The 15,288-nt window shown below is 36.7% G+C and overlaps 1 protein-coding gene across 3 annotated transcripts in view; it reads right to left on the reverse strand.

The window, feature by feature from the left end:
• Positions 1-15,288, reverse strand: part of LOC145980552 (REST corepressor 3-like) — a 62,549-nt gene that overhangs the window by 45,265 nt on the left and 1,996 nt on the right. For all 3 annotated transcript variants that reach the window (XM_083113575.1, XM_083113576.1, XM_083113574.1), the window contains exons 2-4: positions 8,994-9,056; positions 5,771-5,845; positions 2,037-2,251 (exon numbers count right to left, since the gene is read on the reverse strand). In XM_083113575.1, coding sequence (XP_082969701.1) covers positions 2,037-2,251; positions 5,771-5,845; positions 8,994-9,056 — 353 coding nt within the window. The remainder of the gene's footprint in view (positions 1-2,036; positions 2,252-5,770; positions 5,846-8,993; positions 9,057-15,288) is intronic.

Below are 15,288 nucleotides of genomic sequence, written 5' to 3' on the forward strand. Positions count from 1 at the left end.
TCATGTTCTCCTTCTGTATACACCAATGTCACAGTTTGAATATCAGGCAATTATTATGAGACAACAAACAAAGGAGTACCGGACAATAATTATGGGACAGAGGGAGTATTTACAGAATCCCATGTATTCCTTACGGAAAATAGACTTCAACTTCAAGTTATGGCTAATCAAATGGGAGTTTCGACTCTTTATACTAGGGGAGACCGGGGTAATTAGAACAGGAAACAGCCTGTAGAAGTTCCACTGTAAATTACTCAGAAAGTTACTGATGGATTTTTTAAAAATTTCTACCATTTAAAAGGACATCTTTTGCATATTTTTGAAAAAAATAATGACCATACCTGCATTGCAAATACTCGTCCAAAAAAAATAATTGTCACGACACCATAAAATTGTTCCAATTACCCCATTTGGGGTTAATGGAACATAAGTTAGAAATTTCAACTGAATAGCTTTAGATTGCTGTTGGGGTAATACGAACATCATATATAAAGGTCCCATTTACCCTGCAAATTTGAACACAATAGCTCTACTTCTTCTGGAGTTATCAATGCTTGTTTAAATAAAATCCCAAGTTAACGTCTTTTTTTCATAAAGTTCAATTTCCCAGCTGTGAAGCAAATATGTGTGAATGAAAATCAGTGTTCTATGATTTATTTGAAAGGTTACAGGCCATTCTACAATGTAGTAAAGAAAAAACTTCTAATAGTTACATGTACAATCTAGAATACCCAAGCGAAATCAAGCAAATTACGCAATGTTCTAATAACCCATTTGCAGAAATTTTTGGGGTAATAAGAACTTTGCTTATAAAAACCAGGCAAATTGCCCATAGACAACCAAACTCACATGAAATGATGTGTGCCCTTATGTTTTATTATAGGGGTGAAGAAAATTTTGAAAGGGTTCTTTCATTCACATCCAGTATATGCAGAAGCAGAGAAACACCAAGCATGCGTCACATCATTTTTGCAGGTGTATAATAAAAGTCAAATAAAACTTACTTTTGTGTAGTTATTCCAATAACAAATTTTCTGCATGTAGGTTTAGTGTAGGTACATAGGTATGAAATGTTATTACACCAGTCTTTTCATTTTAAATTATTCTACATTAACATGTTCCAATAACCCCATGTTCTAATTACCCCGGTCTCCCCTACTATGACATAGTTCAACATGTCATTTTTCCATCCATGTGCTTTTCTACGTCATTGGATGTTTGATATTTCCGAGAGAACGAATAAAGTAATGATCCCATAAACCTATTGTAATTATCCTTGCCTCATACAGCCATCCTCGCAGTGTTGCCAAACCAGATGTGCATAAAAGACCTACATTTCACCATTAATATAGCTAAAGATGACTTTCAAGGAGCTAGATTAACAAAGGCTGCATAAAGTGCCTCCTAGGGTAATGTTAGGTGGGTGGGGGCACTGCTATATCCGTTAGCTTTAACGTGATGGCAATTTATTCTTAGTTTTCACCGCCTAGATTTGGCGGCATCACCCATCTCAATAATCCAATAATGTTCATATGAACTCGAAAATAATGGATTCCCGGATAATAATATTGTCATCTTCACCTTAGCCACAGCGCTTTATATAAAAATACATAGGGAGCAAAAAGGGGGTGGGTGATGCAGCCTATATATGAATATCACGTAACGTGCAAAATGTACTCATGGCAAAGGTTGGTCTTTATGGGCCGTAGCCAGTGGTGGGTGGCATCATGGTGGGGCAGAGGGCGGGTGCCACAGTTCACAGTGGAGTGCACGAAAGAGCCAGATCTGGTTCCAAAAGAGCAAAGTTGGCAACAGTGATCGGCAGCTGCCCCAGCGAGAAAGACCTAGGGGAAATTGTCCCTCCTCACCTCAAAGCAAGCAATCTATATAACTGAGAGTTAAAAAAGTGTTAGATAGGCCTACATTCTGACTTGTGCACCCCGGAAAAATCTTGAAACACTAAGGGAGCAGTGAACCAATAAAGTTTGGGAAACCCTGGCTTAAACCATTTTCTTTGTCATTAAGACAAAACTCACCATTTGTCTTATCCTATGAAAACTCTTCCCGTGGAACTGAAATGCCTGCTCAAAAAGAACTTTATCCTCTACTGTCCATTCATCTGGGAAGGGTGTGAAATTTGCTAAGTCTAATATCGCTTTTTCTAGGTCGTGTTTATGCCAAAATAACATTCCAAGAGCTTGTTCACCATTGTAGCCATACTTCTCTTTGGCCAAGGAAATGTATTCATCCACTGAAATAAGAAGAAAAAATTAAGTATCTATTTAGGCTTATGTTTAGATAGAAAATATAAAACAATTTCACTTACATAGGGCTCAGTTTCCTGCATCAGTAATTGATTTGATTTTTGTTATACAATAGGGATTAATCGGTACTCTATCGGTATCGGTCAATATGGGCATATCAGTGTATTGGTAAAATCACCGATAATATTAGATCTTATGTATCTATAAATATCTTACAATTTAGTGCAATAATGTGTCATTTTGTCATGATTTTTATGGATAAAAACAAATCATTTCCATTCTGTACTTTTTTAAAATGTAAATGTCTAAATACGAGGGTCACTATTTATATTTTGAGCCTTGGCAACACTGATTGAAGTTAGGCGCGATTTGACGTTTGCACGGAATCGTCTGGCATTATTGACCATAATGTACTTCAAATGTTTTGTCAATAGCTTCATTTGTGTTGTTTATGTTGCCTTGGAGATTGCGCGACAACAATAAAATGGAATTAACTCGTGAACATTTTCGTGCGAAGATTTTTTAAGATTTTCGACGTGGATTATCAAGACAAGAGTGCATCGATCAACTTACTTCCACATTTGGCGATTAAGCCCCATCCTTTGCCACTGTGAAACGCTGGTATAACAAATTTAATCGTGGCCGCCATTCGCTCACCGACGAGATTCGCGAAGGTCGTCCAAAATCAGTTGTTGTTCAAGAAAACATTGATGCTGTGCAAAACCTAATACTGCAAGATCGTCATGTGACATACTGTGAGCTTGAGGCAACCGTAGGCATTAGTTCCACCAGCATATATAAAATATTACGTGATCATTTAGCTGTGAGAAAGGTATGTTCTCGTTGGATCCCACACAATTTGACAAAAACTCAAAAAGACGCTCGCGTCAATTGGTGCAAACAAATGCTCAATAAATACAATCGTGGTGCTTCAAAAGACGTATATAAGATTGTAACAGGTGACGAATCGTGGATATATGCATATGAGCCGGAACGTAAACAGCAGTCGACTGTATGGGTGTTTCAAGATGAACCCAATCCAACAAAAGTTGTTCGCGCTCGAAGCACATCGAAACAAATGGTCGCCTGTTTTTTCGGGAAAACTGGTCATGTGGCAACTGTGCCTTTAGAGGAACGTAGAACGGTCAACTCTGAATGGTACACAACAATTTGTTTGCCAGAGGTCTTCGGTCAAATACGAAAAACAAACCAATGCCGTCGGATCATTCTTCATCAAGACAATGTAACACATCTCGTCTAACAACCGACTTTATGAACAGTCAAAAAATCGAATTGATGAGTCATCTGCCGTACAGTCCTGATTTGGCACCCAATGACTTCTTCCTGTTCCCGAATGTCAAGAATAAATTGCGTGGACAATGATTTTCGTCGGCGGAAGACGCCGTTGATGCGTTAAAAAACCATATTATGGAGGTGTCTCAAGAAGATTGGAAAAACTGCTTTGACAAATGGTTTGAACAAATGCAAAAGTGTATTGACCATAAAGGAGAATACTTCGAAAAACAATAAAGCAGTTTTCAATGCCAAATTCCTGTTTTTTCATTGTTAGGCTCAAAATATAAATAGTGACCCTCGTATGCTGCTTCTTTTGCGTTGCAAAAGTTTGGTTTATCTGGTAAGGTAAAGGTCAAGTTTCCCGTGAATATAGCACCGTGCCATGAAGGCACACTTTAGGGAATGTGGGGGATAGGGTTCCACAGAGCTCTCGTTCTTGACCATCTTTGTAGGTGATGTGATCAGCACCACACTCCAGCTGGCATCCCCCCCCCCCCCAAGGTGACCATTGATTTGAGGCTGAGTGAGCCCCAGAGCTGCTTTATGCGATGACAAGGCCGGAAAAATTCCGACCTTATATCACCCACCTTGGGAATCAAATCTGGGTCTCCAGTGTGGCAGTCAGGTGTCCTACGAACTAGACTGCCACAGCTCATTTTGGTTCATCTGGTAACATACATTTATGTGAATTTTATGTCGGACGTTATCAGTATTGGCCAAAATTTCATATCGGGCCATTCCTTGGGCAAATTGCAACAATGAGGATGAGTGATGATATAATGAATGAGAATGATTCACAGGAGGAAGTAAAGGCATGGCTTATAGCAGCAAATAGGGCTTATTATGGACTACAGAGACATTTTAAGAGGACAACATTGTCCAGAAAAACCAAATTAACACTTTGTATGACACTTGATACGACCTGTATTGAGCTATGCTGCGGAAACTTGGACCAGTTCAAAGAAAGATGAACGGCTAGTGGAGGGGACCTTTGAGAGAAAGAAATTAAGAAGAATATAGGGTCCGGTATGTGAGAATGGAAAATGGAGAAAAACGTTTTAAGAAAGAACTCTACAACTTACATCAAGAACCAACAGTTATTGGTGTAACGAAGGAGGTTAGGTTAAGATGGGGGGGGCATTTGATTCACATGAGTGATAGTGGCCCAGCTAAGAGAGTGATGTGGGATAACCCAGGTGGCCAGTGGAAGCGAGGAAGACATAAATTAAGATGGTTGGATGGAGTGAATGATTTGACTGATTCGGTTTAATTTTCTTCGATTTTTCTGTCACTTTTGGCTAATCGAGATGATGAGGATGATATGATGAAATTGTTTAAGAAACACTCACAAACACCAATGTCCAGGCCGGGATTCAAACCTGGGACCCCTGGTATCGTAATGCACCATGCTAACCACCCCATCACGGAGGCCAGGTATGGAGTGAATGAGGATGTTCAAAAGCTCCAGTACAGAAATTGGAAAGTTCTGGCATAGAGTAGACACAGATGGAGACCAGTTACGGAGGGGGCCAAGGTTCATCAGTGGACTGTAGCGCTATAAGAATAATAAGATGATGATGATATAATAAAATTGATGAAGGGACACTCACAAAGAACATCAATGCCCAGGCCAGGATTCAAACCTGGGACTCCTGGCATCGCAGCATGCAGTTCTAACAACTCTATCACAGAGGTTGGTTGGCTAATGTGTCAGTAAGTATACGATGTATATTGCTGATGTACATTCATCTTGATGCCAAAATTTTAAAAACTGCTCAACACAAAAACAAAATATATTGGAAACCAAGCCCTGTGTAAGTTAAATTGTTTTATACTCTCTAAATATGTAAGCAATAATACACAATAAGTAGTAAAGTATGTATTCCGACAATTTTAACCTGTAAATTGACAAAAAATATAACAAATATGCAAAAATCTACAAGATACCTGAATGAAAAGGTAAGTTTTAGTGTTATTTTCAACTTTCTTGTATATAATGTGTAAATACCTTAACTCAGTAGGGTATTTCATTGTTTTTATAGCAGTAATTCACAATTTTATGCAAGTCTTCCAGAAGATGTCAAACTGCACAATAGTTTGTAACCTACTTTAAACTGTAGGTTTAATTTCGATTAGCCTACTTGAATACACAGTGTACTTTAAAGAAAAATCTCTCTTGCCACAATTTTATGCATCAAAGACATACTCACATTTGCAATCAGGTATATCTGTTGTTGGTGACCAAACAAGAAGGGCACGCTCTGGACATTGCTCTGGACGGCGATCTAAAATTAAAATTACAAAAATTAATTTCAATACAGATAGCGTAATTTTGCACTTAAATAACAACAGACATGACACTGGTGTCATGAAAAATATGCCCACATTGTCATGTGTGCACAAGAGAAACACTCAAGCATTAGAAAGTTTTCCTCACAATACAGGGTGTCTACCAAAATAAAAATCTGAAATTCTTGACTTTTTTGTATTTCTTAACCTTTATTTCTACAACCCCTACTTAGGTAAAGTTGAAAATTAGCAATGAAAAAAATAAATATTTATTCAATGAAAAACCTCTACCAAAAGGTCAATGCTTGACAAGAGAATTAGCCTTGCTTTATCAATTAATGTATCCTGGACTGCTTTTGGCAGACTAGCGAGGCTCTGGCGTCTGGACTCGCTCACTCTTTTGTGGAGCTAGTGTGCTTGTGATTCTCCATTCATCCTCATCTTCACGATTAGCCAAAGGGGCAGAAAAGTGAAGTAAATTAAACTAAATCAATCAGTCATTGTGATAGCATTCTTGAGCACAAGTATAATTCCTTGACTTATTATTGACTTCTTGATCTTTATGTTGATTTCATTACTTTTTCTTGACTTCCATGACTGCAATATGTGTTGCTTGTATAAATCGACAAGCTCACACAAATAGCTTGGAATTTTTCAATAAATGTACCATGATCACATAATTGCATAGACTCTTTTAAACCCAAAGTCAATATGTTTTTTTTTATTGACCTCATGGAGCACTCGAACAGATGATTAAATTTGCTAAACCACTATTTCTTAATCAACCCCCCACCCTACCATTTAGCTAACCAACTAACAACTTTATCAAATTACGTTACATCATGGTTTTTACATGTATTACAAACAAAAACACTCATCCAAACTGATAGTTTTTAGAATAGTTGGATTAATTATATAAGACTTTAATGTAATATATTTATAACAATATTGTTTGGACCTACAGTTAAGTTCAGAAATGAATCATGTTGAAATAGGAAAAATATACTACTTTCACTGCAGAACGCACATTATACCATAGTCATAGCAGGAATATTACACAGGCAAGATTACATATGATTACTCAGTCCAGCTAGAATAAACAGATCGTAGTAAGAAAAACAGAGAACACTACACCATCATAAAAATTACACACCATCTTCCTTCTCCAAATGTGATATCTTAGTCTGCAATGCTGTCTTTTGCTACTCTAGTTCCATTCTTAGCTTTTGTTATTAGTGTTTTAATTTTTTAACTTCATGATCAATTTTTCTTTCTTCCTTCCTTCCTTCTTTTCTTCCATGTTAAGAACTTTTTTCTCTTCAGGCTCGGCTGACTCCAGAGAAGCCATTTTTGAAATTTCCTCCCCTTTTGTAAAACTACCATGATATTACTTTGAATGCCTTCTAGATAATTAATTTGAATCTTCACGTGGCTTGCTTTCGTTGTTGTGAAGATATTCACAATAGTTTCATGGCTAGATAAGCATTTTAAACAATTGCAAATATCTAGACGAGCGAAGGCAAACCACATGAAGATTCACGTGAATGCTCTACAGGAGATTCTAAGCAGATGTCATGTTTCAGACTTGGGTATGTCATAGCGGTTTCTTGAGAGGAGAGGACATTTTGAAAACAGCTTCACGGTCTTTGGCCAAAGGTCCAGCGGAGCCTTTAGGCAATCCTTGTCTGGAGGTTCTTACAGGAAGAAGTAGTCCTTCGTTAATTGTAATGAGGTCAATTTCTCTCATCAAACAGCATCCAAAACTTTTCTCTGACAAGTATGGAATTCTTACAAAGATTTACCACAATAAGAGACTTATTGATAGAAACTCCACCCTGGCAGCAGGGATGAGATATCGTGCTGTGTGGTACCTTTTGGTTCTGTTCTAATTTGAATGCAGGAAAGACTATGAAATTTTCTGTGCAAGGCATCCTCTCACATTTGAAGTTAATAAATTACATCAAGAAGAAATTGGTGTAAACAAAGTAATGTAAAACATGGGACTGAGCTGATACAGCTGTGAATATCTAGACAACACACATCTAATAAGGTCACTTCATAAAGTATCAATATCCTGGTAATTATGCAAAAAAAAATATAATTTTCATTATTTCAGCAACAGCATTGTGGGGAAAAATGAATTGATTATCTCATGTGAAATTATGAATATTTTAAAGAAAAATTCTGGCCAAGTGTTTTGATATGGTGAAAATGGAAAATTGATACTTAAAAATTTATAAATATTCTCAAATATGTCAATTTGTTACAATTTTCAAGAATCAGTGGAAATCAATAAGTCTCGGCAGTGGATTCATTATTAGTTCAAACCCAGTCCTACTTTCGGATTAAAAATTATAGATATTCAAGTTTAGACTGCAATAAAAAACTAACTAGTAGGCTTACAAAAAAAACGAGTTACATCAAATTTATCTCATTCAATTCTGTGTTCATCTATGGTAACCAAATTATGCCTTACATTTTTTTTTGAGAGAACTAAAAAAAATTTTTTTCTTTTTTAAAGATTGCTGTCTTTGAAATTATAAATCAAAAATGGCTTGTCCGATCACTATGAAATTTTAATATGGTGCAGGCAGAAAAGTTTTCAACACAATTTTTAATTTTCAGATTTTTTAAATTTGTCAAAAAACAGTTCTTCTCAATTTTGCAAAACAACTATTTCTTGGTATTGGGTACTCCCACAAATACAGATTAGGCTTGTTTGGAAGCTCTTTGAATCTGTTTAAAATTTCGGACAAGCCATTTTTTATTTATAGAATTTCAAAGACAGCGAATGTTTGCAAAATTAAAAAAAGTGGCCCTTTTTTTGTTCTTATGACGATGAGAAATAAAAGGCATACTCGAAAAAAAAATTGTTAGCACAGATTAACGCAGAATTGAATGAGCTAAATTCTGATGTAACTAGTTTCTATGTAGGCCTACTGGTTAGTGTTTAATTGCAGTCTAAACTAGAGTATCTATAATTTTCAATCCGACACAGTAGTAAAACCTAAGAAATAAAGTTCATCTGCACAATTGTCAAATACAACCTTCCTGTGCTCTTACTGCAGACATGAAAATAACATGGACTCCGTTCTAGGTTTTCTACTCCTATCAATATGAAAAAAAAAACAGCAGCTCACTTACCAGATAAAGCAATATATTCGGGTACTGTGGCTTGGTAGTCTCGCCCCACACGTATCTTTTCATCTGAAAGAAAGGGACTACAAACAGCAACGATGACTCTTAAAGTAGACAACAATTATCCTCCAAAAATTTGAAAGGCACTCAATTTGGCATATAGTAAAATTATACTCTGGAAGTTGGAAAAGAAGAATTGGGGGGGGGGATAGCTGGATTTCTGTACAGCATGATAACGCCCGTCCACGCACAGACCATGTGACAATAAGAAAATCAAAGATATGGATTTGGAGCAGGGTGGATAAAAATTATGATTTTCTTTTTTTAACAAGCTTAAAATTGCTTGTATGGTTTTAGGCATCATACATACAGATGTTTTTATAGAAAGACTTTTTTTTCTAGTAAACTGCCCTGTAAAATATTCAAACAGTTTGATTAAAGCAAATAAAACATTATATGTAAATATACACTTTTCTGTCTCTGACACTGTACCTACTATAGAAATGATTGTTGAGTTTGTTAATGAAACTATAAAAATTTTAGTAACTTTTCTTCCAGTGAAAATAAAACATTTTGTTACATAAAATATTAACTTAAATATTTTTATAGTCACTGTACAGAATTTTGGCAACTTTTTTAATGTGAAAAATATCAGCTGCCATGTTTATTTAGTTTAATGATAATGACACTATTTATGACTTAACATGATTATTTTGTACATTTTTCTACACAAAATGTTTTACTATTTTTGGATATAAAAATTACTGAATTTTAAAGCAAGAGAAATGTGTCTCTACATTTCCTTTCATATGAGTTTCACACCATCTGTACATATATTTTGTTTCCTTTATTTTCCTTTCTTACAACCTAATAATCACCATTAAATGATTACGAGAGTAATGTACTTTCACGAAAAGTGATTCTGATATCTACAAAATCCTTATGCACATTATTCTATAAATTATTTATTTAAAGTGATTTGAATCACTGATTCAAATCAATCCACCTTCATTTGGAGTATTTTTCTCAATCTCTGTGGCGTATTCTGAAAATATGGCCTGATTTACCACAACAATAATTAATTTTTGTATACATTTATTATATATTAATTAGATACAATAGAAATAAAACACCAATCCAGGCATGCAAGTAAAACAAAAAAAGAAGTACATGTTATCATGTTTTCGGAATTGCGAAATAACATGAATTATGCAATTCTTCAGAATAACACCGAATTTTACACTATAACGTGAAAAACACCGCAAAATATGTACTATAAACTGGGGATAACACTTCATCTGTTCAAACAGAACCACCTTAAGCAGTATTCTGTCATTTGTAGTCTAGCTGGTGATGGTTCAATTCAAAAGAGATTATCACTCTATATTTATTGCAGTTTGGCGCAGATATGACTGACAGTGTTTAAACCTCGTCCTGAAATAGATTTTGCTTGGGGGATCTTACCAGAAGGGAAATTTTGTTGGAACGAGAAAATTTTCAGGGAGAAGCACCTGTTGTGTTTCGGGCAGGGGAGGGGGGAGGAAAACATGTATGTGTGTGTACACAAGAGGGTATTTTGAGGTCGCAGGAGGATTTCTTTGGCATTGTTAGGGAAATGTGATGCGTATGATTGTGTCCAAAGATTTGGGTGTTATCATTCAATAAACGTTCCGTATTTGTGGCTGATGAGATGAAATAATTTTCCAAATGGAAGAAATTTGGTCATTTCTCACAAAGGTAAGCCATATATTTTTGTCATTAAAACTAAAATTTGTCTCAATTTTCCAGAACTAAAACAATGTGAAAATTTTAAGCATAGAAGCAGTAAAAATGCATGTAAAAGTAACACCAAATTTTGCTCTAAAGCACAAAAAATAACTCTGTTTTTAAACTAATAACACAGAATTTTGTCCTAAACTGCGAAAAATATCACCGAATTACAGATAAAAATAACATCAAAATTTAGGGGAAAATAAAACGTAAACTTCACGTCCCTATTCATTGGTGGTTAGGCACTCATAAGATTATTTTCACACTGAATGCAGGCATTACTGAAGTGTTGACACACCATCATCGAATGTCTTGATAATGATGTTGAGAAGTTATGAATGTATATATATTGTTTGTATGGTATGTGTGAGAGTGAAATCACATACATGCGACGATCTACATATTAACAAGATGTATTTGTGTGGATATTAATTGGATGACATTATTCAGTGCTTGTATTTTTAGTTCTGTATAGCAGGTATATCCTGGACACACAGATACACCAAAGAGAAGGAGTCAGAAAATCCCCTCTTTGGACTTAATTTTAGTGAATAAAATATGCTTTTATACTTATTGTCTAATGGAGAATTCACACCACAAAAACAAGCGATAGGTGGCACATGTAGCTTGAGGATTTCACCAATTGAATGCAGGCGATTGGTTCGTTCCCAAGCAACGTGTGTTGCTTTGATGTGAAATCTTCCTTAGACATAATGAGGGTACAAGGGGGAGACCTTTAAATCGTCAACCTATCTTCCACGTAGTACACCCTGGGCTGCATTTTTGTGGCACACAAGAAAGGTTCTAGCACCTGGATCAACAGTCAGGAGAATTCTCTGTGGAAGTTTGTGTTTTGTCATCCATTTGTGGTTGTGATGGTCTTAGAATGTTTCGGTATGACTTGAGATGACCGGAACCCTCTCCGATTTTCTTCATATTTGACATACTCACTAATTGAGGCCTCCTAATCACAAATCTGAAGTTAAAATTTGTCGGAAACGTCTAGAAATTGCAAAATAAGCGAATCAATTTTCGCGACCGGACCGCTCTCCGATTTTTATAGTACTGCTCATACTTACTGAACCATTGGCACGTGGTAAGGTTAGGCAAACATAGTTAAAATTTGGTGTGGTGGTAGTATCAGGAATATATATATTTGGTTGTGAAACAAAAAAATTTGCGAAAATCGACAGTTTCCATTCCGAAAACTAATGCCTTATTTTGCTTATTTTGCAATTTCTAGACTTTCCGACAAATTTTAACTTCAGATTCGTGATTAGGAGGCCTCAATTAGTGAGTACGCCAAATATGAAGAAAATCGGAGAGGGGTCCGGTCATCTCAAGTCGTTCCAATGTTTCTTCTTCCGTTCAGCTTGGGTCATAAGGAAGCATGGTTCGCCCCCCACCCCCTCCCCTCCTCGTGGGAGTACGGTGCACAGGAGTCTCGTATATGCGCAGGTTTCTTTGCTTGTGGTTCCACTATAGTTACAATATATCTTATCCAGGTGCTATTTAGGTTTGTGAGGTTTCCTAGCCCTCGTATTTCTAGTTTTATTTATTTCATGAACTTTTCCATGTGGAAAGAATGCTTGCTACCGTCGATGTTCCGTATCCCCGCGATAAGGTGATGATTTTTGTGTCAGTTATGAAGATCACGTTCTATACGAACAATTTGTGTTGTTTTTAGCTTTAGAAGATGTATTATAGTGGAATAATGAGAGTTTTTTTTGATGGGACTATTTATGATGTCATTTTCATCGTTGCAATCTGCATGTGATATGAAGGAACATGTTGTTACGTTATTTGTGTTTTGTAACTTGGAGCAATGTTGGAAATATCTGAGATTGAAGGTTGGCAATCCTGGTGTTACATCAGGCCGTGCGAGACGTTGTTTCGGTTCATGTCACATGGTAGAGGGATTTTGTTTGCAAGATGGGCGTACGTTTTTAGTGTGGTAAGTGCTATTTATTGAAATACATATTGGGGTGTGTATCGACATTTTCAGTATCGTGGCGTTCTTCGGCCAGGAGCCAGAGGTGTATATCCGTGAGTTGCAGGAGGATGGTTTAGTGACCGGAAAAAAGAAATGTGTCAAATGCAGTGGACGATACTGCAGGAATGTGTGGATGAAGTTAAAAATACGGCAGCGAGCAGAGAGTGGTCAATTTCTTTTAGTTTTGCACATAGTCAATAATTTAGGCCTCGTAATCACGAATCTGCAGTTATAATTTGGCGCTGACATCATGCACGGATAGCCCCACAAACCATTCACGGATAGTCCACAAACCATGCACGGTTAGGTTAGGTTAGGCAAACATAGTTAAAATTTGGGGTCGTAGTAATGTCAGGATACTCCAGGAGTGTTAGATTTGCTGCTGTTTGGAAATTTTTCGCTAGAACTTACAATATCGGACCCTTCTGTAATTTCCATAATACTAATTATACTCACGAAATACTTAGTCCCGGTGGTTCTTCTAAGGTTGAGATGTTGCGGTCAAGTGCAGAAATTGATCATTAACATGTAGAAATTGTAAAAGAAGTTCTTCAATTCCCGCAATCATTCTCCGTGTACAAGTATGGAAACCATATTTGTTGATATAAACAATTGACGTTCGCTATGACTTACTGTGTCTACAGCGTTGCCACAGTGTTGATTTGTAATGTTCGCTATGACTTACTGTGTCTACAGCGTTGGCACAGTGTTGATTTGATACTTAGTGAGCACGGATCATGTTAGAATGGTGGAAGAGAGCAGTATGTGTCGAGGATGAAGGACTAAAGTGCATGTGACAATCACGATGTAGAAGAGGATGTGGAATGCAAACTGATTTGATTACAGGTGAGTTTGGCAACAGTGTATGGATCGTAAAATTGCAGGATACGAAAATGGCATCTTCGGTGAGTAACGTTTGTGGTTAAAGTGCTACGAAAATAAGATTTTTTATAGGTTCGTCACTGCAATTACCGGAAAACCATTGACAGATAGCCGCACTGAACATTCTCGGTAAGGTTAGGTTAGAAAAGTGAGATGAAAGAAATTCTGGAGCGCGGAAAGTAATTTTTGGAGTTCTACATGCTACAAAACTATCATTTCTTTAATATTTAAATTCCTTACCAACGTATCTATAGAGACAGGCAGGTAGCCGGAGCAGAGGCGTTGCCGCGATAGCGGTTGCAGGCGACAGGTTATTACCCCAGGGGCGGAGCCCGGAATCGGCGGGAAATTTTGACAGCAATTTTCATGACATTTCTTGTGGTACAGGCATGAAAAACTGACATCGACATACATCGATCGGTACGGGTGCATCGAAGTTCGCATACTCACTAATTGAGGCCTCCCAATGACAAATTTGAAGTTAAAATTTGGTGGTCAAGAGTAGAAATTGCAAAATAAGCGAAATTGAATGGTGTGTGATTACTCATGATTTACAAAATTTTCCGGTAAATAATGAGCAATCGTGCCGATGGCAGATCACTCAATTTAGCTTATTTTGCAATTCTTAGACGTGACCACCAAATTGTAACTTTGAATTCGTGATTAGGAGGCCTAAATTAGTGAGTATGCAAAATATTACGAATATCGGGGAGGGATCCGGTATAGTAAATTCACTCCAAATTTTTTACGGGAAAAATGAGCGACAGTAGTCCGGAATAGGAGATTCTTAGCTTACGCGATCAAATATCTCCGTTATTTGTAGTTTCCTAACACTGGAACCACTTTTATATTACGTAAAACGTTGAAATCTGTCGATTAAAAAATCGACGTAATTCTCGAGGGGGTACAGTGGGTTGACGGCCCAGAATGCTTCAGACAGTGACTACTTATGAGCACGTAATTACTCACAAATTAATACTTTCTAAACAAAGAATGGCTCTTCACTGGGAACAATAGATGCTCGGGTAAGCTACCTTTCAAATCATAATTCCTACACTAAATAATACTTGGTGAAACTTTTAACTGTGCTAATTACTTTCCACAAGCTTCAACCTTACTTCCGCGATCATTACTAATGTTATAAAAGTTCCTAATATTCCTACAAAATTTGTGAAAATCATTAATATTCGGAACTGTTCTCATCCCATTATTCAGAGTTACCTTTAACAATTCAACAACATACAGAGTGCCTAAGCAGAACAAAGAATGGTAACAGTTTCATACATCAGAGACACATTTCTTCAACTTTACACAAGAACCTACTTACGGAAATGAGTTTCTCCAAGGTTTACAACGTTCTTCGAGGTATTTTCTTTCATCGTGGAATCTATTTGACCGGGAAATCATGTATTTTTCAAGAGAAATATCTCACCGACGCACAATTGCCATTGCTTTCATTTGCTTGCCCTACGACAACCGGATGCTGAATATGTTTGATGACGTAAGCCCCTGTCAGTGTTTCCACCCCCACTTTTTTTTTTTAGGCATGAGTTTACAATACCGGACCACTCTCCAATTCCTATAAAATTTCACCTACTTACTAATTTTGGTGTCCTGATGACGTATCTGTAGTTCATATTTGGCGGTCATTTGTTA

Source organism: Lepisma saccharinum, chromosome 28 (assembly GCF_977018435.1).
Source record: "Lepisma saccharinum chromosome 28, izLepSacc3.1, whole genome shotgun sequence".
In the NCBI taxonomy this organism is placed as follows: Eukaryota; Metazoa; Arthropoda; class Insecta; order Zygentoma; family Lepismatidae; genus Lepisma; species Lepisma saccharinum.